The 24,379-nt window shown below is 39.9% G+C and overlaps 1 protein-coding gene across 13 annotated transcripts in view; it reads right to left on the bottom strand.

Annotated features, from left to right (window-relative positions):
• Positions 1 to 6,579: 6,579 nt before the first annotated feature.
• Positions 6,580 to 24,379, bottom strand: part of QKI (QKI, KH domain containing RNA binding) — a 279,038-nt gene continuing 261,238 nt past the window's right edge. For 3 of the 13 annotated variants that reach the window (XM_073627474.1, XM_073627478.1, XM_073627483.1), the window contains 4 exons: positions 23,691 to 23,990; positions 20,373 to 20,504; positions 12,200 to 12,274; positions 6,580 to 9,328 (listed from right to left, as the gene is read on the bottom strand). In XM_073627474.1, the coding sequence (XP_073483575.1) occupies positions 9,312 to 9,328; positions 12,200 to 12,274; positions 20,373 to 20,504; positions 23,691 to 23,990 (524 nt within the window). In that variant the 3' untranslated portion in view covers positions 6,580 to 9,311. Of the gene's footprint in view, positions 9,329 to 10,397; positions 13,090 to 20,372; positions 20,505 to 23,690; positions 23,991 to 24,379 lie in introns of those variants that run through there. The other 10 variants (XM_073627476.1, XM_073627479.1, XM_073627482.1 and 7 more) reach the window with 7 other exon arrangements.

Here is a 24,379-nt window from a genome sequence, read left to right as displayed (position 1 = left end):
GTGGCCCCAATCACCTTGAAAAGGCAGATCAGCTAGGACCTTTTTAGAGGTCTGGTCCGCAGTCCAACACTTCAGCCACAATACCCGTTGAAGCACTACCGCTGAAACATATAGCTTAGAAAGTGAGGGAGCTGCAACCAAAGAGGCATCACAGACAAACTGCAGCCCCTGGACCAGTTGGTCCACTAATTCCATGAAGGCAGGAGGAAACTGGTCACCTTCCAGGTCACGGCGCAACAGCTTCACCCATTCTGTCAGTGTTTGTGACACCAGAGCAATAGCCAAAAATGGCCGAAGCACCGAACCCGCAATAGAGAACATAGCGCGACTCAGACTCTGCCCTCCTGTCAGCCAGGTCTTTGATTCCGATTGAGGGCTATCCGACCTTTATAGTGGTTTTGTTCAACCGAGAAACCGGGGGGTCCACTACAGGTGGAGTTGTCCATTTTTTGAGCACACTGCTCAAAGGGATAAATGCACAGCAAACACTTTGGGATCACAAAGAGGTGTTTTGGACGCTCCCATTCTTTATAGACAAACTTGTCAAAAAAGGAGGGATAAGGGAACACCTTTGCTGCGCAAGGTGGCTTGTGAGTGCCAAAGGGGACCGGCACCTCCATTGTGGCCATGGCTGCATCCTCCATTTTTAAAGTTTCCCGCACAGAAGCAATCAGCGTGTCCACTAGTGCTTTCTCGTGCGCAGCCACTAGGGCAGAGGAATCATCCACGGCAGCAGAGTCAGATTCAGGATCTGACGAGACAGATTAAGCAGGGGAAGGTGGGGGGAACTTCTTGCTAGTCCACCACCCTCCAGGGCCGCTGTCAGTGCGTCAATGGATGACTGGGACCCAGAGGGACCTGCAGCCTCAGACAGGGGATCAGGTGGGGAAACATGCTCCTAAGACTCCATAGGAGAGAAAAAAAAGAGAGCCCCACACCGAGTGATCACTACAATGTGACACCCCACACCAGTAGTGGTACCGCACCACCAGGACACTCCACAGCCTGCAGCAGAGGAGGGATCCCCCAGACTCACCACCCCACGAGCGTAGCGCTTGCTGCCTCAGATGTAGACCTGCACACACGTGGTGTCCAAGGGAGAAGAAAACAGGAGTCGGCGCCAGGTTAAAAGGAGGAGCTTCCGCCTCCCAAAAATGCTGTCCTGGGCTACACAGTAATGGCCGCCTTTGCCGGAGCCAAAATCCACCATATTATGGCTGCCGAGCTACACAAACATGGTCGCCGGCCATAGGAAGTCATCAGGCACTAGGAAAAAGGATGCCGGCTAAGGTAAAATGGCCGCTGGCCGTGCTGCACGAGACTACCACAGATGCAGGGGAACCCTGTAGCCTCCCAGGATGAGAACGAGAGAGACAGAGAGGATCCAGGCACCGGACCCAGTGCCTCCCCCCGATAGGCATGCACCGCCAGCCCACCAGTACTCAACCCCATCCCCCAGGACCCACCACAGGCACACCACCTCATATGGAGGGGGGAGAGGGAAAGGGATGTTACCAAGGGAACCCAGGGCCAGGAAAAGAGGGTGCAGGGATAGAGGGGACCCACAGAACCAACCGACCCGAGGAGGGGCCCGCGTCTGCCACAAAAACCCCCTAAAAGGAGAGGGGGACATTTACTCACCATACCAGGACCAAGCGGGCACCGCTCCAGAAAGAACCTCCTCGCCACAGAAGTGGGAGGGCTGACAGCCATGAGGGACGCTGCGACTCGAGCTGAAACCCGGTTGTATGCGACCTAGCAAGACATTTAACTCACAGGGCCAGCCACGTCCAGTGGGGCTATGTCGTGGCCGACCTAGCACGTAGCTGTGGCCTGCATGAGCTCGCTGGCCAGACTGGGGTGACCACTGGATCGAATGTCCAGCCCGACAGTTGATTGTAGATCTCATCCAGTAAAAAAAACAACTAAAAGATAAAAATTGCCAGGACAAGAGATCCCAGCAGGGAACTAGGTCCTTACTCCTGACTAGGCAGAAAAAAAAAAGGAAGGCCTATAGCAGAGGGGGGTGTATATCACCTAGGGCTGCCAAAGGGCGTATCCGAGTCTTTTTTTCTGCCTAGTGTCCTACTCTTGTAGGGGGCAATATAACCCTATGGTTCTGAATAAACAAGGCTGTGTCTGTCAATGAACGAATGAGAAAACTTTGCAGGACATGCCTAACCTTGTGCACAGAACCTGGATGTAAGAATCTCCTGACTCACCACAGTCCAGCAATGCATCCAAATTTAGAGTGAGGAACAGAAACTACTTAATCACACTGCGATAAACATTCACCCAATGAAGGGAAGAACATGGGAAGGCATCTGTGAAACTTCCACAAGAGGCTGCGGATCAGCCACAGGACGACGACATATCACCAGGTGATCAGGTCCCATGAAGTCCTTCAGACATACTTTATCCCCAACAAAGGGGTACCTTCGGCAGGAACCCAGCATGTCCCACCTGTTGAGATGAGGAGCACCCAGTTGCTCAAACCTCTCCCTTAGATGAGGATAGCTATATGCCATTGCATAGTCTTTGAGATAGACAGTCTGCTGAGAGTGGTACTCTTACCATCAATTTTATCAGCAACAGGAATGGCGCACACCAAAATGCAAAGTAACTTTCCTTTATTAAAGTAACCAGCAGGATTATTATGACATGTTTTGGGCTAGGCATCGTCCAACACAGGGACCAGGTCACCTTCCCTATGACAGGAGGGACTCCCACACCTTTCCAGAGACGAATGTACTCCCAACACTTAGACACCATTGGACATCACCTAACTCAGTAGGCTCATTCGGGGGAGTCAGACTGACAGCCGAGGTATGAGGAAACCCCAGCAATTGGGATCCTTTGTGGGGAGGGGGGACACCCTGATCACCTGAGGAGACTAAGGGGTCATATCAAGGACTACCTGGACCGTAGAGACAATCTGGATGCCTCACTTAGAGCCCAGGTCTAAATATACAAAGTGTACTGAGAAGGCCTGAGAGCCAACAAGAAAAGGAGAGACCATCCTGAGAGGGGTTCCCTCACCCCAAGGTACAAGTAACTGCTGCTGAAGTAAATGAAGATATGACGACCTTCTGCACTAAAGCAGCACACTCTGGCCACCTGTAGCACTGGTAATCATGGTATCATGAGCAGAGCCCTAAGACCCCATATACACTATTAGATTTTCTGCAGATTTTTGTCTTAAGATTTACCAATACCATATAATATGAGGTCAAACCTTAAGGGTTTCAATTTGTATGCAATCAGGCAGGCCCTTCCACTACTTGGTTTTGGTAAATCTGAAGACAAAAATCTGCAGAAAATATAATTGTGTATGGGGCTTTAGAGACATTGAGGGGAATTTACTAAGACTGGAGCAGCTGTGCATGGCAGCTAATTAGCTTCTAGGTTTTATTGTCAAAACCTAATTGAACAAGTTGAAGTTAGAAGATTGGCTATGATGCACAGCTGAAACAGATTCTGTGTGCTCCAGTTTTATTAAATCTCCCCCATCGTCCTTAAAAGGTTAGTCAAATCTGATACTCCTTGGATGAAGCATTAGTGTCCCAAGCACACTACCAGAGTACTCTGCACATCTGTATGGGCAGTAATCCCATGCTATACACAAGCTTAGATTATTGTGACAAGCCATCACAACTGAAGCCCAAGGCCCCAGACATTTTCTTAGCTGTTCAATGAAAATGGGGACCTATCCAAGTGGTAGAGTGATCCCTTTTGAGGGGATCCACCCAATATGACACAGTTTTAAAGGTTAAAGTCATTTCTACAAAAATCCAATTTCTTTCAAGTTCCATTGATATTTCTGCAGTGATTTTTTTTTAATTTTTACAAATTAAAAGTTGCATGTGCATTTGATAGACTCGCTCTAGTACAAATTGTATTTTGATAGGCAAGCTCTAGTATAGTTGGGTGAAAGGTAAAGGCCCACATCCTAAGGCAGAAAACTTTATCTCGTCAGTCATCCCCCAAACCTTAGGTAATATTCTACCAATGCTTTTCTCAAAAGTTAGGACCAGAGGACCTAGGTGGTGACAAATAATTTTGTTCAGTGAAAAGTACTTTTGCACTATTTTACTTTATATTGCTAGTCTGGTTATGAACCTGGATCCTGTTGCTTGTTTTCATGCCAGATGTAATGTAATGACTGGCAAGCGTGACCAATTTGCCCAACTGCTACATTCCCTGACCTTTGCTTATTTATGCTGTACATTCTTGCCTGGAGAGCTTTAAATGTTATACCTGCATGTCAGATGGGGCAAACCTACACCTAGATAAGCAGCTTCCCTATAAAGGAAATGCACTCCTTAAACTCTGGGCTTAGCCCTTAGAGGAATTCATAACTTCTATTAGTGACACTCAACCAACATATACAAGAAAAAGTACCCCGCAAACAGCTAAACCAATGCATTAGCAGACATCAAATAGTTGCTTGTACGAAACAGCTGTGTGGCGTTCTATGCATTTGTAACTTTTTTTGTTCCTTGGGTCAAGCCTGTTCTTCCTATTCCTATCATGCAGATCTCCATGCTAGTATAGCTTTTCTGTTTTGATATTATAATTCCAATACTAACAGAAACTGTTCTTCACTATTGCTATTTTTCAAATAATAAAATTACAAGGTAGCAGTGCAATAGTTTGCGGGGTATTTGTTTGTGCTGTTAGTATATTTTGAACTCCCTAGCTGGGATGCTATTTATAGTGTAGTGCAATTTCTACGGTTTTCCTTTTGTGCAATGACCACACTCACATCTCACAGACACAGGTGTTTAAACCACTTAAGGACCAGGCCTATTTTTTACACTTGGTGTTTACAAGTTAAAATTCGTTTTTTTTTTTTTTTTTTGCTCGAAAATTACTTAGAACCCCCAAATATTTTATATATTTTTTTCACACACCCTAGAGAATAACATTTTGAAAAAATACACTTTAATTAAATAAGAAAATAGTAAAGTTAGCCCAATTTTTTTCTATATTGTGAAAGATAAATTACGCCGAGTATATTGATACCCAACATGTCATGCTTTAAAATTGTGTCTGCTCGTGGAATGGCGACAAACTTTGGAACTTAAAAATTTCCATAGGCGATGTTAAAAAATTTCTACAGGTAACTAGTTTTGAGTTACAGAAGAGATCTAGTCCTAGAATTATTGCTCCCGCTCTAATGATCGCAGTGATACCTCACATGTGGCGTCTTCCTTTGCTAGGATTAACAAATGTGAACCAGTTGAAAATAATTTAAAATAACCAACATTCATTAGTGTTATGTGTACATAATTCCACGCAGTGGAAAAAAATTTATTTTATCTAAGAATTCTTAACCAGAACCTATATGTATTTGCAAACAGGTTGAAGGCTTTATAAAGGAAGGATCCCCCCCAACAAAACAAAACATGGTTCAAATTTTTTTGCTAAATGCCAGCAGAATAGTAAATCACATGATGTGATGAGAATTGAAAGTTTATAAAATATTACATTCATACAGTAGCAAACAGCCTACCTGACCAGGGCTCTTTATTATCCAGGTGTTGGTGTATTACACTAGGCCAACAACTGATGAAATGTGTTTTGATGCAGGCAATATGATGTTCTGGGAAAATCACCCCCCTTGCAGTTCGAATGCGCTAAAAGTACATTCCAAACTTTAACCAGTTACTGCTATGCGTTATGAGGGCACCTTCCGCCAACCTCAGAACTCTATTTTCCAGTGTTCTCCAGATTTTCCTCTAAGCCTTGACTGATTTGCAATGAACTGCTCATGGTCACTTCTAATTTGCTCCAACCTGCACTTGTTTCAGCCTGGCCACCAGGGGTTACTCGCCTCTTCAGGTTTTTCTACACCCAGATAAACAGCAGGTGCTTTCTTCCCATTAGGATCACAATAATATAGAGAACAATATTATGAATTAACTTTTCTGGGGCTACCATGTCACCGGTAAAATATAAATCTCTTTAAATTACTGAAACTGCTTTTTAAAAAACACAAGATCCAAAGATTCTGGTTAGTAGAGAACTATGTCAGTTATGTATCACAATTTAAGTATGTTAGGTATCAACATTCTATAGAGTTTGGTAAACAGTGATGGTGCCCAATTAGGAACAAGAAATAAAATATATCATGGACATATGCAAACTTTACATAAAATTAGGTTTCAGAAGCTAACAAAATGCTGCAGTGAGTGTTATTTTTAAGAAAATGGGAAACTTTTCCATTTGCAGAGAGCTGATTATTTGAAGAACAAGAAGGAACTGTGACATTAGTAATGCAGATGCTGTGAAGCCAAGGACAAGCAAATGCCTGGTGTGGTAGAGAATATTTTGTTCCAACCACTACTATAACACACTGGCAAGAGATCAGGCCAGATTAACCATCCATAGCTACTTTCAAAGTAATGTGCAGAATGTCAGGCGACAAACAATATTAAAACAAGTAACGCTGGGTTATCTGTGGTCACGCTCTTCAGTGTTAGTCCTGTAATTCAAGACTTTACATTCTTGTTTTCCTTGTAGATCTTATTTTAACGAAACATACAATGTTAATAAACAGACAAAGTCCAGAGTTAGTATCTTGGTATTATAACATTTATTAAAATAATGCTATGGGGTTAATAGAAACAGCAAGGAACCAAAGAATTAAAACGCAAGCCATGTAAAAACCCAACTAAAACCCAATATGTCTAATGTCGTCCAGTTGCTAACTAAAAGCCAAGAAAGACAACACTCCCGATATAATAAAGTACTGCAAAACAATTGGCATCGTTTTAGTTATCAAAATCGTGGGTTTACATTTTTGTATCCTTTTTCTCAACCAGGAAAAACTCCTTTTGAATGTTATATAACATACATATAAAACAAGATAGAAAAATACATTATAAACTTGTAACAATGGCTGTAAATACATTATTTTACAGGTTCTTTTAGGCAATAGGTTGGCATGATACATACATAGCATGAAACTACTAAGGTAATAAAGAAAAGACATACAATTAATCTGTATGGTTACATATCAGTGACACTCCCATCTAATCATTCTAAAGAAAAAACAAAAAAATGATAATACTGTCAAAGGAAAAACTAAAGACTGAAAACTACCTAATAAGAATAAAAACATAAAATTTATAATACTGAAATCCAAGGCAATTGGAGATTTCATAAGTCATGCTTTTTTTTTTTTTTTTTTTTTTTAAAGTTGACCCATTTGTTTGTTCATAGCACTCAAGTTAAGTGTCACATATCTATTCAATAGACTTACACCTTATCCACCATAAAAAAAAAAAAAAATAAAAAAATAAAATAAAATGACAAAAAATATCCAGGTTTATTGCAGCTTGAGATGAAACTGGATCAAATACTGATTTTAAAACTAGTTGATCTCTCTAAATGCGCAAGTGTCGCAAAATTGTTCAAACAGTTCCCAGCAAAGGGATGAAATCTGATATAATTAAACAAAACAAAATAGAATAAAAATGACCAGGAAGACAAAAGCTGGTGGAAAGTTAAATAAAAGCTAGCTTCTGAATAGAATAGGATAGGATGAATGTTTGTTGCATAGTAAATTATAACTATTAATTTGCTTCAGTGTGACAAAAAAGCATGAGGTCACCACAAAAGGGGTTTTGAAATCTAAAAATTTTAGATTTACTGCTTGACCTTTACCAGAGTTTCCATAAGAAACAGAATAAACATAAACGTTGATAAGGTGATGAAAATGTGCTAGGTTTTTGCCAAATTATTATTTATTTTTTAAAATGGCACTCAAGTGCCATGGCTAAACTATTGAAACTTATAAAATTGATCCGAATAGGTTGACACATGTTAATACAAAATTTGACATCTCCTAAGTTGAAAATAAAAATATCTACTTAAAAATATCTTGGCAAAGCACAGTATCGGTTACAGACTGTCTTTATATTTAATACATACTATACTGAGCGACTAACTTGCAAGATTAAAATGTTAGAATGTCTCAAAATGCTCACGAATTAGATGTGGCCTCTTAAAACTTGCTTGGCAAAAAACTATATACCCCCTTAACCCTGAATAAAAAAAAAAAAATACAAGACACTGGACTAAATGATCATGGAGAAAAATAAGGCACTTGTTTTAATGAACTTATACCAATGCTGAAAATAAAAAGAAAAAAAAGTTGGAGAAAAAAAAAAAAAAAAAAGACAAAAAGGCTCTTTTTGGTCTTATTCCTTGACTACCACCAAAAATCATTCAATGCAATAAAGGGTTTTCTTTTTTTTTTTTTCCTATTTTTTTTTATAACACTTGAAAGTATAAAATGCTACATTTCCAAAAATATATTTTTTCTGCACCAGCACCCTTGTATAGTAAAAGTATCTAATTTTGTTCAATTTTTCAATGCACTACACTTATATCTACAATTTCATTACAATTATATAGCAATAGGCAAGCATGGCTTTTACATCCTTAATGTTTGTTTCTATACAGGGAGGTCTAAAAACAAATACTTGAACAGTTTGCCCAGTAACGTGATACATAATGCATGTACCTTATACCAATGTAATATTACTTGAGGCTTTTAAAAGTAATGCTTTGCTAATTGCATCACAACAGTTGTTTTTGTATACCAGTGTTGCAGTATAATTTTAAAAGGTTAAAATATTATAATTTTTTTCATGGCACCCTTATCAATGTAACAAATTTGGCAGGCAATATTACAAAGAGAACAGATTGCAATGTTTTGACCCTGGGAGGGCACTGTAGTGACTAAATACTAATTTATATTTTAATAATTTTCTTAAATATGTAATTAACTTCACCAGTGAAATCCCTGACCAATCAGGTTCATGCATGATGCATCATCACAACACAGTACATTCAGCTTCTTACTTCACAATACAAGAGAAAAGACAAAATAAAGTTCCCTAAAAGTTTCTCACAGTAACTGCCTCTGTCATTGGTAGTTGAGGATCAGATGTCTTGCCAGTACTCTAGGTGAAGCTTTTAGACCGTTCGTTTGGTTAGGACACTAAAATATGATCAGTGCGGAGGGCTGAAATGGACCTTATTGCTTTTCTATAATTCAGTGCAGGTTCTAGAATCACTTTCACCCAATCAGGGGATGAAAACAAAAAACAAACAAAAAAAGGAGTTGGAAGAAAACTATTTCTCTGTGTGTCTTGTTAGATGGTAAGACGAACGGACAAATGCCTCAGCTCGCTGCACTGAAGACAGACAAGCAGAGGCGATTACCAGTTAACTGATCAGCAGGCAGGCATGGTCAGGTCATCATTGGGTGAAGAATTCAGAGGTCAGAAGGTCATAGGTTAGTTGCCGGTGGCGGCTGGGTGGTTAGAAACAAAAAATAAAAAACAAAAACAAAAAAAGAAAGAAAAGATAGAGAAGAGATTAGTTTCAGCTAGTGACTGTTTAATAACATGAAAAAACTAATCACAACTAATAAAAAAAAACAAGCATGTTTAATACTGACATACTGATTGACACAATCTACAGAATGCAACAAAATCATGACACCAGGTATCATGATTTGAATGTGTGAAGAAGGAGCCCACACCCATAAAACTGGTTAACAAGAAGAAAAAATGGAAATAAAAAACTAAGGGCTAATGGTTAGTAGCAGTCGGAAATTGGAGACAAAAATGATGAATCAGCTTGAAACTTAGAAATTTCGAGACAGTCAGTGCACACAATCAGTATCTGACTGCTATTAAGCATTAGTACTTCCCACAGGTGCAAGCATTGAAGCATCTATTATTAATGATGATGTGATTATTAACTTGTTAAGAGCAATGAATTTAAAGTTTTTTTTTTTTTTTTTTTAAATAAAAGTAAACATTTTAACATAAACTATGGGCCAAACAAATTTGTTTTGTTCAATAAATGTTTATTGCTCATTTTCTATTTACAAAACACAAAATATCTTGGCCTCATAATACAAAGCAATAAAACTCTGGTCTAGCACAGTAGGCATCATCTGAACCAGGAACAGCTATAATGCTATTGCTACTGGCAGCATTTCCAGTTGAAATACTAATTTACACATATAGGACACATATAAAATGCATTTTGTATGTAAACACTGTAAAAGTCCTGGATTTTTTTTTTATATATATATATATTTCTAGACTCAAAAAATTGAAGTACATAAAAAAAATCTAATACACTAATAAAGCATTTATAACTACAAACAGCCCTCTTTATTTTCAAAGCTAATACTCTGCAAATACAATAAAATCTGTCATTTCATATACATTCCTGCATTATATCTTTATATTTCTTACGCCATCTGTAAATACTATTTTCTTAAAAAAAAAAATACAGTAAAACATAAAAAGTTCTCAAGTGGAAAGTTAACATTCTCAGTGTTTTTTGAGCTCTTCCTTCCTTAGTAACTCACATTCTCCTTCACAAAACTTGGTCCACTTAACAGTAGTATTTTTTTAAGACTCTTTCAACAGCTTTACTATATATTATGAGGTTCAATTTGCTTTATTTTGTACTGTTGCCATAATGACTAAAGCAGAGGAGATGTCAACGAGAAAAAAAAAAAAATCAGTGCAAAGTCAGACTTGTGGCATTTCGTAAAATGAAATCCAGTAGATTCAATATAGCTTTGTCTTAAAGACGTAAAGCTATTGGTCAGCTTTAAAAAGGGAAAACTAAAAACACACGTGTCCTTGATTTAGTTATATTACTAATTTTCCCTTCCAGTATTTCAGTGTCATGTTGGAACAATAACATTAAAGTTTATTCCCTTTAGTTCTTAGTAAGAACTGGGAATTGTTGAATATTTTGCCCTTTGATTAAGCAGAAGGAACCTAAATAAATAAAAAATGTGGTTTATTATTACCACAGTGCCTTTATACAGTCAAATGACATGTATACCTATATGATTTATTGTACATTAATGAAATGTACCATTTATAACTGGATTAAAAGATCCATTAAATGTTGTTACAAGGTTAAATACATGCAGTATTACTGCAAGATCAGGTGGCAAAATGTACTGGCATACCTGCGATATATCCTCTGCAAAGTCCCTGGCTATACACAGTACACACAGGTTTAATAACTGTGCAACATCATATACAGATTATAACATGTATTTCAGTTGGTTTTTTACAACAATTAAACAGGATATTGTAACATACATATAATGAGAAACCATTCACTTGGCTGCCCTTCAATAATCAAGAACGTGTAATCATAAAAGCAGTTTTTGCATCGGGCTGAATTTAAAAACATTTCAGAACTGAAAAGGCTGCACACAAGCAATTCTTCCATCAATAAGCTCTTCAAATGACCCCTTAGTACATGGGAAACTAAATAAATGATTTTTTGTATAGAGGTTATAGGTTGCAATATATTTTTGAAGCTTCAGTCTTGTCATTTATGCATGTTAATTTGTTGTACACACTTTCAAGATAAAAAAAAAAAAAAAAAACAAAAAAACTCTTTTAGAATGCTTAGGTTGTACTGGGTAATAGTTCAAATGAGAGGTGAACAAATTACCTGTGCAAATCACTTTAGTAAAAGTGATGCATTTAAAGTTGACTTATCCAAAACAATTAATGTCTGAAATTACACCTCATACAACTAAATGTATGCTTCAATGTCATAACAAAAGCTCTTGAGATTCAAAGAGTATTTATTGGCTATAAGGATCCCCACTTTATTTCTAAAACTAGAACTAAAACTAGTAAATCTCAGTATATATCAGACATTCAACTGACATGTAGCTGACATGCCATATCTTGCGGTTTAGGGTAGGCCCACTTTCAACTTTAAAAATGTAAAACACTTTAAAATGGTCTTTCATTTAATTTTAAGCCATCACCTTTAGTTATCTGCAAGAATACTCAGTAGGCATTCTTTTCAGAGATGAAGGTTCTATTCGTTCAGCCCAAATAAATGCATCAACTACCTTTACAGTTAGGTCGTCGTCATTGCTTTGCAACACCATACTAAATCCTGCATACCAACAGTTAGCAGTATCTTTTATTTTTGTAAAAGCACCTGCTGTATAGTCATCAAGGAAAAAAAACTGGAAACAGAAATTAAGGATAATATGCCACAAAAACCAATCCCTCAGTGTCTGCTCAGTGTAGTTGGGGTGCAAATTAGGTGTGGTGTTGTAAAGTTAACTTACTGAAATAGCATTTTGTCAAAGCAAAAACTACACAGCTAAACTAACCTCTGTCTGCGGTCACAATCCTTTGGTAAGGATGGACCCGCATATCATGCCTTCGCACTTTAGTTGCCACCGCACCTAGTTAAATTGTAATTACCAAGACAAAGTTAGAAAACAGAACATTCAATAAAACACACAACATAAACAGCAGGTTTAATCAAACAAAGTTTTACATGGAGATTTGTTGCAAAAACATTTAGGCTTAGAAAGCATCACGTTAAGGCACAGTAGTTTGGAGTCTTTGCTACAGTATGTGAATGATACGCGTGCTGATTAACATTGCATTTAATGTTGTACATCTGGCCTTAACCTGTTCCGCCCTGTGAGTTCAGTTGATATGTGCAAGCACCTGTAACACTAAAGGGCATCATAATGCATTCATTTACCACTTTCTTTTGAAATCAGTTAGACCCAAGAAAAATGAAGCTTTACTATTCACATAATCACTGAAGTGCTTTACCTGCGATGAGCAGTTTTATTATACTTTAATACTGACATCAGTTATAATAAAAATAATCCAGTTTTATATATGTTTAAATTATTTTGAATCTTAATATCTAAAGTCAAGAAGTAGAAACCACATTAATTAAGTGATTAGTAAAGCGTGCAAACGAGAAAGCTTAGCAGTCAGTATTCTACTATACACTCGCTGCTACTTAAATGTATAGACTAAATCAAATATTGATCAAAGGATTTTTATCTATGTGCAAAATAAAAAAAAATAAAAAATAAAATAAGTGCAAGTAAGTCACTGACTGCTAGGCAAAGTTTCACGAATACTCTTTTTCAAGACTGATGAAACTAGGCAACTGCTAAAATTAAAATCATATGATCAATGAAGGGGTCATTTGAGACTTTCTTGAATTCTTAGCCTTTCGTTGGGAAAGCCATACCTGAAGATAAAAGGAAGGGAATTACAAATGAGTTATTGGTCTGGTGAAGTAATCTTGTAACAAAAGAGCATAGACGGCAATGCTAAAAACTTAAAGTATATCTAAACTCAGGAACAAAATGTTTACATATTGTAGCTAACCAAGTCCTTAGATGTGGTGGCTGCATTAGTTTACTTTTTTTGGGCTTATTTAATTTTTTGCAAGTGCGAGAAAATACATATTGACCCTGTCAGAAATCCTGACTTACTTCTAGTGTACTAATACTAAAAAAAAAAAAAAAAAAAAAAAAAAAAAAAAAAAAGAAAAAGGGTTATCAGCTTTCCCAGATGTAATCTGGGAACTACAAGACACTCCCCCCATATAATGGAAATAAGAGAAGGTGCTTGTAGTCCAAAAAAGGAGAACAGCTTAAAGGCGATAACATTGTTCTCTCCATAGATACAGTTGTGTGCATGAGTGTCATCCTCCTAGGAAAGGGCGGGGTCATCAGGTGCACATAAAAAGGAAAAAAAGTTAATCAAAAAACAAAACAAAACAAAAAAAAAAAAAAACAACAGGACGGCGAATGAAGCCACCACATCCTACTGGTGGCTGGTAAGCAGACATATTTTGCTTTTGGGTTTAGATAGCATTAAATTTAGAATTTATCACATCGACCAAATCTTCATTCACGATAAAAGTTTGTTGTATTTTGCAGGACCAGTGAAAATAAAACAGTTGCAATCATATCCACTTCTAGAGCGGCCTTTTCTGGCACGGTTTACATGAAACAATCAGTATTTTTTGCTAGAAAATTACTTCAAACCCACAAACATATATTTTTGAAGCAAAGGTCCTAGAGAATAAAATGATGGGATTTGCAATTTTTTATGTCACATGGTATTTGTGCAGCGCTTTTTCAAACGGCATTTTTTTGTGAAAAAATAAACTTTTTTGAATTTAATGCAAAAAAAAAAAAAAATAAATAAAAAACAAACCAATATTTAAAATAAAATATAAAAGATGTTGTTATGCTGAGTAAATCGATACCAAACATGTCATGCTTTAAAAATGCGCACGCCCGTGCAACGGCGACAAACGACGTCAATTTTACTATCCATAGGTGACGCTTTAAAGGCCTTCACAGGTTGCCACTTTAAATTTACAGAGGAGGTATGGTACTAGAATAACTGCCCATGATCTGATATTCGCAGTGATACCTCACATGTGTGGGGCGATTGTTGTTTGCGTGCATGTGGGACCGAAGTGCACGTTCGCCTTTGTGCATGAGCACGGAGGGACGGGGGCACTTTAATTATTCATCTATTTTATTTTTTCACTGATGCTTTAAATTCAATTTTGTATCACTTTTATTGTTGTCTCAAGGAATTTAAACATCCTTGTGACAGCAATAGACTTTATGGAGCAATCTGGGGTCTATAAGACCCCAAATCCCTCCTCTGCACTTAAAAGCATTAAAAACACCAAGATCAGTGTTTTTTATTGCTTTTGTTTTTTTAAAAATGATGCCATTGACATCTGGGTAAACTAGAAGGGATGTCACGTCATCGCTTTCTGGGTTACTATAGCAGAGAGTCTATCAAAGCCGCTCCTGGCTTTGTTTAGCTAACTGATCAGCTGGTGGACATGCTGGCTGATTGCTTGGGTCTTCTAGTGGTCCGGGAGATCCCAAGCAAGTTGTGAAAGACAGGAGCCCCCCTCCCGCTGCTTGTTAAAGCATTACAGCGGCTAGGCCTAGGTCAGATTTTGCAGGAAACAGGCACACAATTGAGGCAGGTGTGTGCTGGGTTTATGTTAGAGACAGCGTTAGAGGTCAGGGGGGCCCACCCTCCCGAGGGGATCAGCGTGTGAAGGGAGCTGTGAGGTTCATGTCGCACCATACTATCCAGGTCAGGACAGACAAAGGCCCGGGCCTTTGAGGATGTAGCAGCTGGGAGTTGCAGGAGAAACAGTCAAGCTGTCAAAGGTACAATGCCTAGTGCACGAGCACTGGCACTTTGTGTTTGACAGTCTGGAGGACCAAGGCATGAGGCCTGAGTAGTAAAGCTGCAAAGAGAGCCACAGGGCCGAATTCTATGTTTTGTTGCATTGATGGCGAGAACCCCCTGCATGGGAAACTATTCAAGTGTGAACTTTGATTTACACTTGAATAGCTTTGTTTTACATAAAAGTGGGCAGAAAAAGCCCAAAAACATATTTGTGGCCTGAAGTAACTCGCTCTTTGACACTACCAATGAGCTACAAATTCCCCAACTTGTCACAATTGGTGGAGGAATGCCAGGGCTCAAAGAAAACGGTAGACCCTCTCATGCCTAAAACCGTGAGTTGCCAGAGACGGTCTGTTTGTGCTTTGCTGTGTGAGCAGCTAGAAGTGTATTGTCTCGCAGCCTTAAAGAGACAGTACGTCAACATTTTTTTCTGGAGAACTGTGTCCAGGACTGCAAAGATGCGTACTGTTGCCCAAGGCAACGAAGGACTGAGCTGTGGGGTTGACTTCATACAGCCTATGTTACCTGTGGATCATATTGAGGACTTCCTGGCTGAATTTAAGAATATAGCTTCATTCAAAGCGTGGCCCAGAGGCCGCTGGGCTGAGTTGCTACAGCCTTTCCTGCCAGCGTAGTTCCAGGAAGTGTACTGTTTGATGGGCTGCGACAAGCAACCAGCAATCCAGTCTGGAGAGAGCTAGGAAAGCTTTGTTGGGAGTGCATGGTCTCCCAGGGAAACAAGAGAGGAAGTATCATCTGGGTGGTGAAGCTGCAGTGAAGAGGTGGCTCATCGTCCCCACAAAGAGGGCTGGGATGTCCGAAAGCTTGTGATACCTAGCAGGATGTCTGTGGTTTCATCCGGTGGCTGAATGGGGAGATACACTCAGAGAAACGCCAAATGGAGTGGTAAGACTGTTCCTGATAAAAATGTGAAAGGGACTTTTTTTGAGTTTAATACTGGTGAAGTGGTTGGAAGTTTGATGAGGAGATCTGCTTCCAAGAAGGACTTGCTGCTGTGTAGTACCCTGTATAGTGAGGAAACACGGGGGAAAACTGAGTATAATGTTTTGCTTAAGGGTTAACAATGTTCAGGTAAATAGTGAGTTAATACAGCCTGCTGAAAATGCAAATTTGTATGTACTGCATGACGCACTGCCAGTGCACGATGGAATTGCAACCCAATGATGTCTGAAGATGAGTTAATGCAATGTGATCTTAACCACTTGCCGACTGCAATACGTATACATACTTTGCGGTTTGCAAGTGGTTTACCGGGGTTATGGCTGAAGGTATCGGTCATAACCCCATTTTTTTTTTCCAGCCAGCGGCTGGCTCTCTCATGAAAGCACTCAGAGCAGCTCATGAGCCGCTGAAATGCTTTCAGAAGCAGCAGAAGGGGGTGGGCCCCCTCTTTTTGACCCCAGATCTCTCCATAAAGAGGACCTGTCCTTATTTATTTTACAAGGGATGTTTACATTCCTTGTAATAGGGAAAAAAAAAAAATGATTAAGAAAAAAATTTAAAAAAGGGACAGAGTAAAAAAAAAAATATATATATATGTAAAGCGTACTTAGGTCATACACGCATAAGGAAAGGGTGTTCGCACCACATGTGAAGTATCACCACGACAGTTAATGCGAGAGCAATAATTCTAGCACTAGACCTCCTCTAACTCTGTAAATTTTGAAAGCGTCGCCTATGGAAATTTTAAAGTACCATAGTTTGTCGTCATTCCACGAGCGTGCGCAATTTTAGAGCATGACATGTTCGGTATCTATTTACTCGGCGTAACATCATCTTTCATATTTTACAAAAAAGCTTTGTGTATACAGGTGTAACTCGAAAAATTAGAATATCGTGCAAAAGTTAATTTATTTCACTAATGCAACTTAAAAGGTGAAACTAATATACGAGATAGACTCATTACATGCAAAGCAAGATAGTTCAAGCCGTGATTTGTCATAACTGTGAAGATTATGGCTTACAGCTCATGAAAACCCCAAATCCACAATCTCAGAAAATTAGAATATTGTGAATAGGTGCAATATTCTAGGCTCAAAGTGTCCCACTAATCAGCTAATTAAGCCATAACACCTGCAAAGGGTTCCTGAGCCTTTAAATGGTCTCTCATTCTGGTTCAGTAGAAATCACAATCATGGGAAAGACTGCTGACCTGACAGTTGTGCAGAAAAGCATCACTGACACACTCCATAAGGAGGGAAAGCCTCAAAAGGTAATTGCAAAAGAAGTTGGATGTTCCCAAAGTGCTGTATCAAAGTACATTAGTAGAAAGTTATGTGGAAGGGAAAAGTGTGGAAGGGAAAAGTGTGGAAGAAAAAGGTGCACAAGCAGCAGGGATGACCGCAGCCTGGAGAGGATTGTCAGGAAAAGGCCATTCAAAAGTGTTGGGGACTTTCACAAGGAGTGGACTGAGGCTGGAGTCAGTGCATCAAGAGCCACCACACACAGACAGATCCTGGACATGGGCTTCAAATGTCGTGTTCCTCTTGTCAAGCCACTCCTGAACAACAAACAACGTCAGAAGCATCTTACCTGGGCTAAAGAAAAGCAGACCTGGTCTGTTGCTCAGTGGTCCAAAGTCCTCTTTTCTGATTAAAGCAAATTTTGCATCTCATTTGGAAACCAAGGACCCAGAGTATGGAGGAAGAATGGAGAGGCACACACTGCAAGATGCTTGAAGTCCAGTGTAAAGTTTCCACAGTCTGTGTTTATTTGGGGAGCCATGTCATCTGCTGCCTTTGGTCCACTGTGCTTCATTAAGTCCAGGGTCAACACAGCCGTCTACCAGGAGATTTTGGAGGACTTCATGCTTACTTCCGCAGACGAGCTCTATGGGGATGCTGACTTCATTTTCCAGCAGGACTTGGCACCTGCCCACACTGCCAAAAGCACCAAAACCTGGTTCAATGACCATGGGATTACTGTGCTTGATTGGCCAGCAAACTCGCCTGACCTGAACCCCATAGAGAATCTATGGGGCATTGCCAAGAGAAAGATGAGAGACATGAGACCGAACAATGCAGAAGAGCTGAAGGCCACTATTGAAGCATCCTGGTCTCCCATAACACCTCAGCAGTGACACAAGCTGATAGCTTCCATGCCATGCCGCATTGAGGCAGTAGTTGCTGCAAAAGGGGCCCAAACCATGTACTGAGTACATATGCATGCTTATACTTTTTAGAGGTCCGATATTGTTCTATGTACAATCCTTGTTTTATTGATTGCATGTAATATTCTAATTTTCTGAGATTGCTGATTTGGGGTTTTCATGAGCTGTAAGCCATAATCATCACAATTATGACAAATCATGGCTTGAACTATTTTGCTTTGCATGTAATGAGTCTATCTCATATTAGTTTCACCTTTTAAGTTGCATTAGTAAGATAAATGAACTTTTGCACGATATTCTAATTTTTCGAGTATCACCTGTATATTGCGTTTCATTTTTTTTTTTTTTCGTTAACCACTTCAGCCACGGAAGGTTTTACCTACTTCCTGACCAGGCCATTTCTTGCGATACGGCACTGCATTAATTTAACTGACAATTGCGTGATCGGGTGACGTTGTACCCAAAGTCAATGTCCTTCTTTCCCCCACAAATATAGCTTTCTTTTGGTGGTATTTGATCACCTCTGCGGTTTTTATTTTTTGCACTATAAACAAAAATAGAGTGTCAATTTAAAAAAAAAAAACACAATTTTTTACTTTTTGCTATAATACATATCCAAGAAAAATAAACTATGTATTCATCAGTTTACATTCTACATAATTTTGGTAAAAAAAAAAAAAAAAAATCGTAATAAGCATATATTGATTGGTTTGCGCAAAAGTTATAGCGTCTACAAAATAGGGGATAGATTTACGGACTTTTATTATTTTTTACATCTTTTTTACTAGTAATGGTGGCGATCTGCGATTTTTTTAGCAGGACTGCAACATTGCGGTGGACAAATCTGACCCTGTGTGACACTTTTTGGGGACCAGTGACATTATTACATTGATCAGTGCTATAAAATGCACTGATCAATGTATAAATGACACGGCAGGGAAGGGGTTAACACTAGGGGGCGATCAAGGGGTTAACTGTGTTCCCTGGGTGTGTTCTAACTGTAGGGGGGATGGGCTGCCAGAGACATGACAGATCACTGTTCCCGATCACTGGGAAGAGCAGATCTCTGAGATGTCTCCTGTCAGAACAGGGATCGCCTTGTTTACATAGGCAGATCCCCGTTCTGCCTCTGTGTACCGCGATCGCCGGTGCACATAAGATTCCGCGGGCACGCTCCCGAGACGTGCAGCGGGAGCCCAGTTTCACATGCATGGACTGCTGTACATGTACGGCGGTTCGCACAGGAGAACTGACGCTCTGCAGTTTAACTGCGGTGGCTGGTTGGCAAGTGGTTAAAATGCATTTTTTCCTCCAAAAAATTGTGTTTGAAAAACCGCTGCTCAAATACCATGTGACAAAAAATTGCAACAATCACCATTTTATTCCCTAGGGTGTCTGACAAAAAAGAAATATAATAATGTGTTGGGGTTATAAGCAATTTTCTAGCAAAAAATACTGATTTAAACCGATAACAAAAAGTGCCAGAAAAAACTTGGTCTTCAAGTGGTTAAAACAGACTGGGATGCGTGGAGCAAGAAAGTACTTGTGTTACTGGATGAAGTGTGGTGTAAAAATAGGGTGGACACTATTGCTGCTGTGCCAGAAGGGTCTGCTGAACAGCCTATAAACCATGGTGCGTTGGCTGCTGCAGAGCCCTCATGACAGAAGGTCTGAGTAAGCGCAAACGCACAGCAGAAATTTTGCCCACAACGCATAAAGGAATTGATGATGTAGTGAGTCTTGTGATGACAGACATGCTCAAAGAAATGTTAGGATCATGGACTGTACAGCCAGTGTATATCTTGCTGTCCTCTCCTGGGTCAGGAGAACTTGTACCACTGGGTACTGCTAATTGGAGCTGGATATTACAGACTGTACTGGGCCAATATTGGAGTTATATGATGCAATGTTTGGTGTTAATGTGGAAGATGTCTCACAGTGTGCTGGATTGCTTCATACTGATGTTGTGCATGAGAAGCACTCTGGAGCACTGTTGGACAGGTCAGAGGTATTGAAAATACCAGAGGTAACAGAAATGGTTAAAGAGATTGCTGTGAAACAATGTGGTGATAAATGTTTGTTGGTAGGACAGTCGCTATTGGAGTGTTGGACAACAAGGGACGATGTGAAAATTTGGGAAGGTCCCATAGGGAGTAACTGCTTGCCTGTATGTGGTCCCTCCTCAGACACTGTCCTAGCAAGCAATGGGACAAGAGATCCTGATGATATTGAAAATAATGAGTTGTGGTTTTCTGAGAAATTGGTTGCCAAGGGTAACCACCCAGGTATTCGCGAACCTGAAAAACAGATGGTGCTGGTTAAGGTTGATACAGGTAGTGAAGGGGAGGTGGTTCCCTGACAGATATGATAGAAGTAGGCCCCCTACAGTTCTGGGAGAGCAGTCCTGGGGATGGTAGAGAGATCAGTGGGACCCCAAGGGTTAGGAAGAAGTGATTGTGGCACACCCAGAAAAAGATATGGGTAGAGTGCCTCTTTAGAAAGAAGGTCAGCCAGGTTTGGACGCCTGGGGGTGGTAGCAGGCACAGAGGTGCCAGTGTGAAGAGTGGGTGTGTTTCTCCCTCCGATGCAAAACAAGGGGGTTGGGGGGGAGGAGATATGTAGCAGATTGAGCCCGTGCCACGTCTTAAAATGGCAGTCTATGCCAGATTTTGCAGGAAACATGCACACAAATGATGCAGGTGTGTGCTGGGTTTATGTTAGAGACAGAGTTAGAGTTAGGTGGCCCCACCCTCCCGAGGGGGTCAGTGTATGAAGGTAGCTTTGAGGTGCATGTCGCACTGTACTGTCCAGGTCAGGTCAGAGAAAGGCCCGAGCCTGTGAGGATGTAGCAGCTGGGAGTTGCAGGAGAAACAGTCATGGACACACACATACAGTATATGAGAGAAATTTTGCTCATGTCTAGTCAATACTAACTTAGGTTGCTGCAAAAAGGATACATCACAAATTCAGAATATCAGTGGCTTTGGAGAAATTACAAAACATACATCACTTGGCTCTCGAGGGACCTTATTTTTATCCTCAAATTAGGGTGAAATATTGTTGTGGTAGGAACCAATATTGTCGAACCTGAACATTTTACTTAGTAAGCGAGCCCAGAGCAAGCATACAGGGCAGCGGTAAAGATTTTCCTGGCTCCATGCTTGCTACAGTTCAGTGATTAATTAGGCATAAAGCCAAGATCAGGATGCTAGTCTGCACAGTTGAAAACAGGTTAGCAATGATAGTTTCTATATTTATATGCGCTCAGGGAAATTTAAAGTGGTTCTACAGGGATGACATTTTTACCTTAAAGGTTCACCTTTACAAAAAATAAATGCACATTTTTTTCCAGGTAAAAAAAAAAAAATGTGCATTTATTATTTTTTGTAATTGACCTGTAAAGCATTTGCACCCACGATCAGCAAATCGTAATGCCACGGTCCTGCAGACTGTCCATGTATCTGTCTGGCCATACCTCCGATACGGCCAGGCAATTACACTGCCTGCCCGGCCCGTGTTTTTTTGCAGATTGTGACAGTTAGCAGGGGGGAGAAGATCCCCCGCTGGCTGTCAGAATGGGGGATCGGTGCATCTGTAATATGTTACATCCTGAATAAGGGTGTAACATGTTACAAAAGGTGAACTTATTCTTTAATGCATATACCTAAGTCTTATCTCAATCCAGCGCTGTGCCTGAGAGCAGCAGCGCTGCTGTCGCCTCACAGGACTCAGTTGAGAGCAGTGAAAGCCATTGGTCTATGCTGCTGTCAATCAAATCTTGTTACAGGGTAGATCCAGGCGGTGTCTGTCTGCAAACGCACACAATCCAGCTCGGGAGTGAGCCCGCAGGTGCGCACCCATAGCAGTTTTCTATGGAGGCGCACAGAGAAGGGGAGGAGCTGAGAGCGCTTGTGGGGAACCTGAGAAGAGGAGCTTTGGGGCAGCTCTGTGCAATACCATTGCACACAGCTGGTAAGTATAGCATGTTCATTATTTTAATTAATAACATTTAAGCTTAACAATTACTTTAAGCTTTCATTCCTAAAAGACAAATTTGTTGCAAAAACAATACTGAACAGTTTTAATAAAGAAGCCATCACTGCATATTTTTATTGTCTCACAACTGGGTTCATGTTAAAAGCTTTAATTCTAAATATAATGATTTTTTTCTGCCTAAACCATGACATCTGTTTTCCAACTAAAAATAATAATACCATAAATGCATAATCATAGTTCAAATAGTTGTATATGTTTGTGTGTCTATATTTCAACGTTTAATATGAACAAAACCAAAAGATATTTAGCCAAGAATGGCTAATTGTTCACTTTATTATGTAAAAATTTTTATATTACTAATGTAATTCTATGGCAAGGAAATTAGTTCAATAACGTGTGAACAATAAATCAAATAAGAATGTCAGAAAATGCAGAATTCTTACAGCGCAGTAAACACCCTATTGGCTTTTAGGAGTTTTTTTTCCCTCTACGTGTTTGAGGACCAGTTTTCATAAATGCACTCCTTTAGTATCAACCCCAAAGATGCGCTTTAAAAGTATTCAAGGAACTACACTTGTGTTGCACTGGTCAACCATATAAATATTATTGCGGCTGCATTATCAGGCTCCTGCAGACTCTTCCTACAGCTCTGTGGTCGTACCTCTGTAGGGGCTGTCAGTTTCAGAGCTGCAGGAAGAGTGATTAAACTATGAGGGCACTGATCATCACACTTGTATTCCATTGAGAACTACAAGTCATAGCCTGTACATCCGCGCTGCACTTTGTTAATACAATACATTCCATAAACATTGAGGGCTTTTTACCAGCATGTCAGAAAGGGCATATAACAAACAACTGATTTCAATGTACCCAGTTCACTCCACACCACATAGGTGAATTGCGGAGCCCTACATATAAAAAAAAAAAAAACGCAGTATGCCTTCCTTTTTTACGCAGCACACCACCACAGCAGGCTGCAATGTGATGCGCAGCAGGGAGTTGAATGAAGCGTCATTTTTGGACACTTCAGTAAAGTTGGAGGGAAAAAGTAAACAGTGCAATGCACTGCCTCTCACTACCCCTACACAACACACACTAGTGTGTTTGCAGTGTGGACTGGTGGACTTGTCTACACGAGTCCTTCAGGAATGACATACAAATCTTTCAGAAGCTGAATTACAATTTTTGACCCATCACTGTACCAATTACACATGCAGCATGCAAACGGAGTAATGTGTGATTTTTTTTTCTGGGACTGAATCAAAGCTTAACCCCTTGGGGATAACATTTAGTAAGAGTGACTGTTCACTGGGGAATTGCATACCAGGGATTATTTCTAAAAAGTTACGTAAAACCACATACCCCAACTTTATACATATTGCAATCTTGCTATGTAATAAGATTATGGCTAGCAGTAGACTTAGAGGTTATATAACAAATTACAGCATATTTTTGACAGCAAACAGTATAAAGTCACAAGATCTTACCTAATACCCCACTTGTTTCAATAGGATACTCGAGAATTGATGTTGCTGGAGCCAAGGTATAAGGATAGTCATATGGTGTGTAGATCAAGCCAGCTTCTGGACCTTGTTGGACTAGTGTTGCAGTAGGATGAGGGGATCCATTTGGCATGACAGCGGCTGTCTGTATTTGTCTGATCAAAGGCATTAAGGTAGGGCCACCTGGCGTAGGTGTACGCAGAGCAGCTGGTGGCAGAACAGGCGCAGGCCCAGTTATAATCCGTGGGGCCTGAGCTGTTGCTGCAAGAGAAAAGGCAAGGGCTGCTACAGTAAGCAAAGAAAAATTAGAAGGAAGTGTAGAAGCAGCAGTACAAAAAAGGTAGGGTAGGAAATACATAAAAGGAAAAAAGGAGGAATAGAAAATAAGCAGGAAGGAAGGGGGGAAAAAAGGAGAATCATTAGTTCATGCGTTGATCACACAAAGCACACCATTCAAATGCGAACAAGCTATCCCAGATCACCAGCGTGATTAAATGCAATCATGCTTAAGTGCAAATACCTTACAGTAAGGTACTGCAAAAATGCCACAGATTACTGAAAATCAGTACTTAGATAACACTGCAAACAGAAGTCACTGTAAAAAAATGGTTAAAAAAGCCAATGATTTCGCCATAAAGAATTCAAAAGGTAAGAAAAATTAAGTTCAGCAGTCA

Source organism: Aquarana catesbeiana, linkage group LG04 (genome assembly GCF_042186555.1).
Source record: "Aquarana catesbeiana isolate 2022-GZ linkage group LG04, ASM4218655v1, whole genome shotgun sequence".
Lineage (NCBI taxonomy): Eukaryota > Metazoa > Chordata > Amphibia > Anura > Ranidae > Aquarana > Aquarana catesbeiana.
This window is presented reverse-complemented; position numbering and strand designations above follow the sequence as displayed.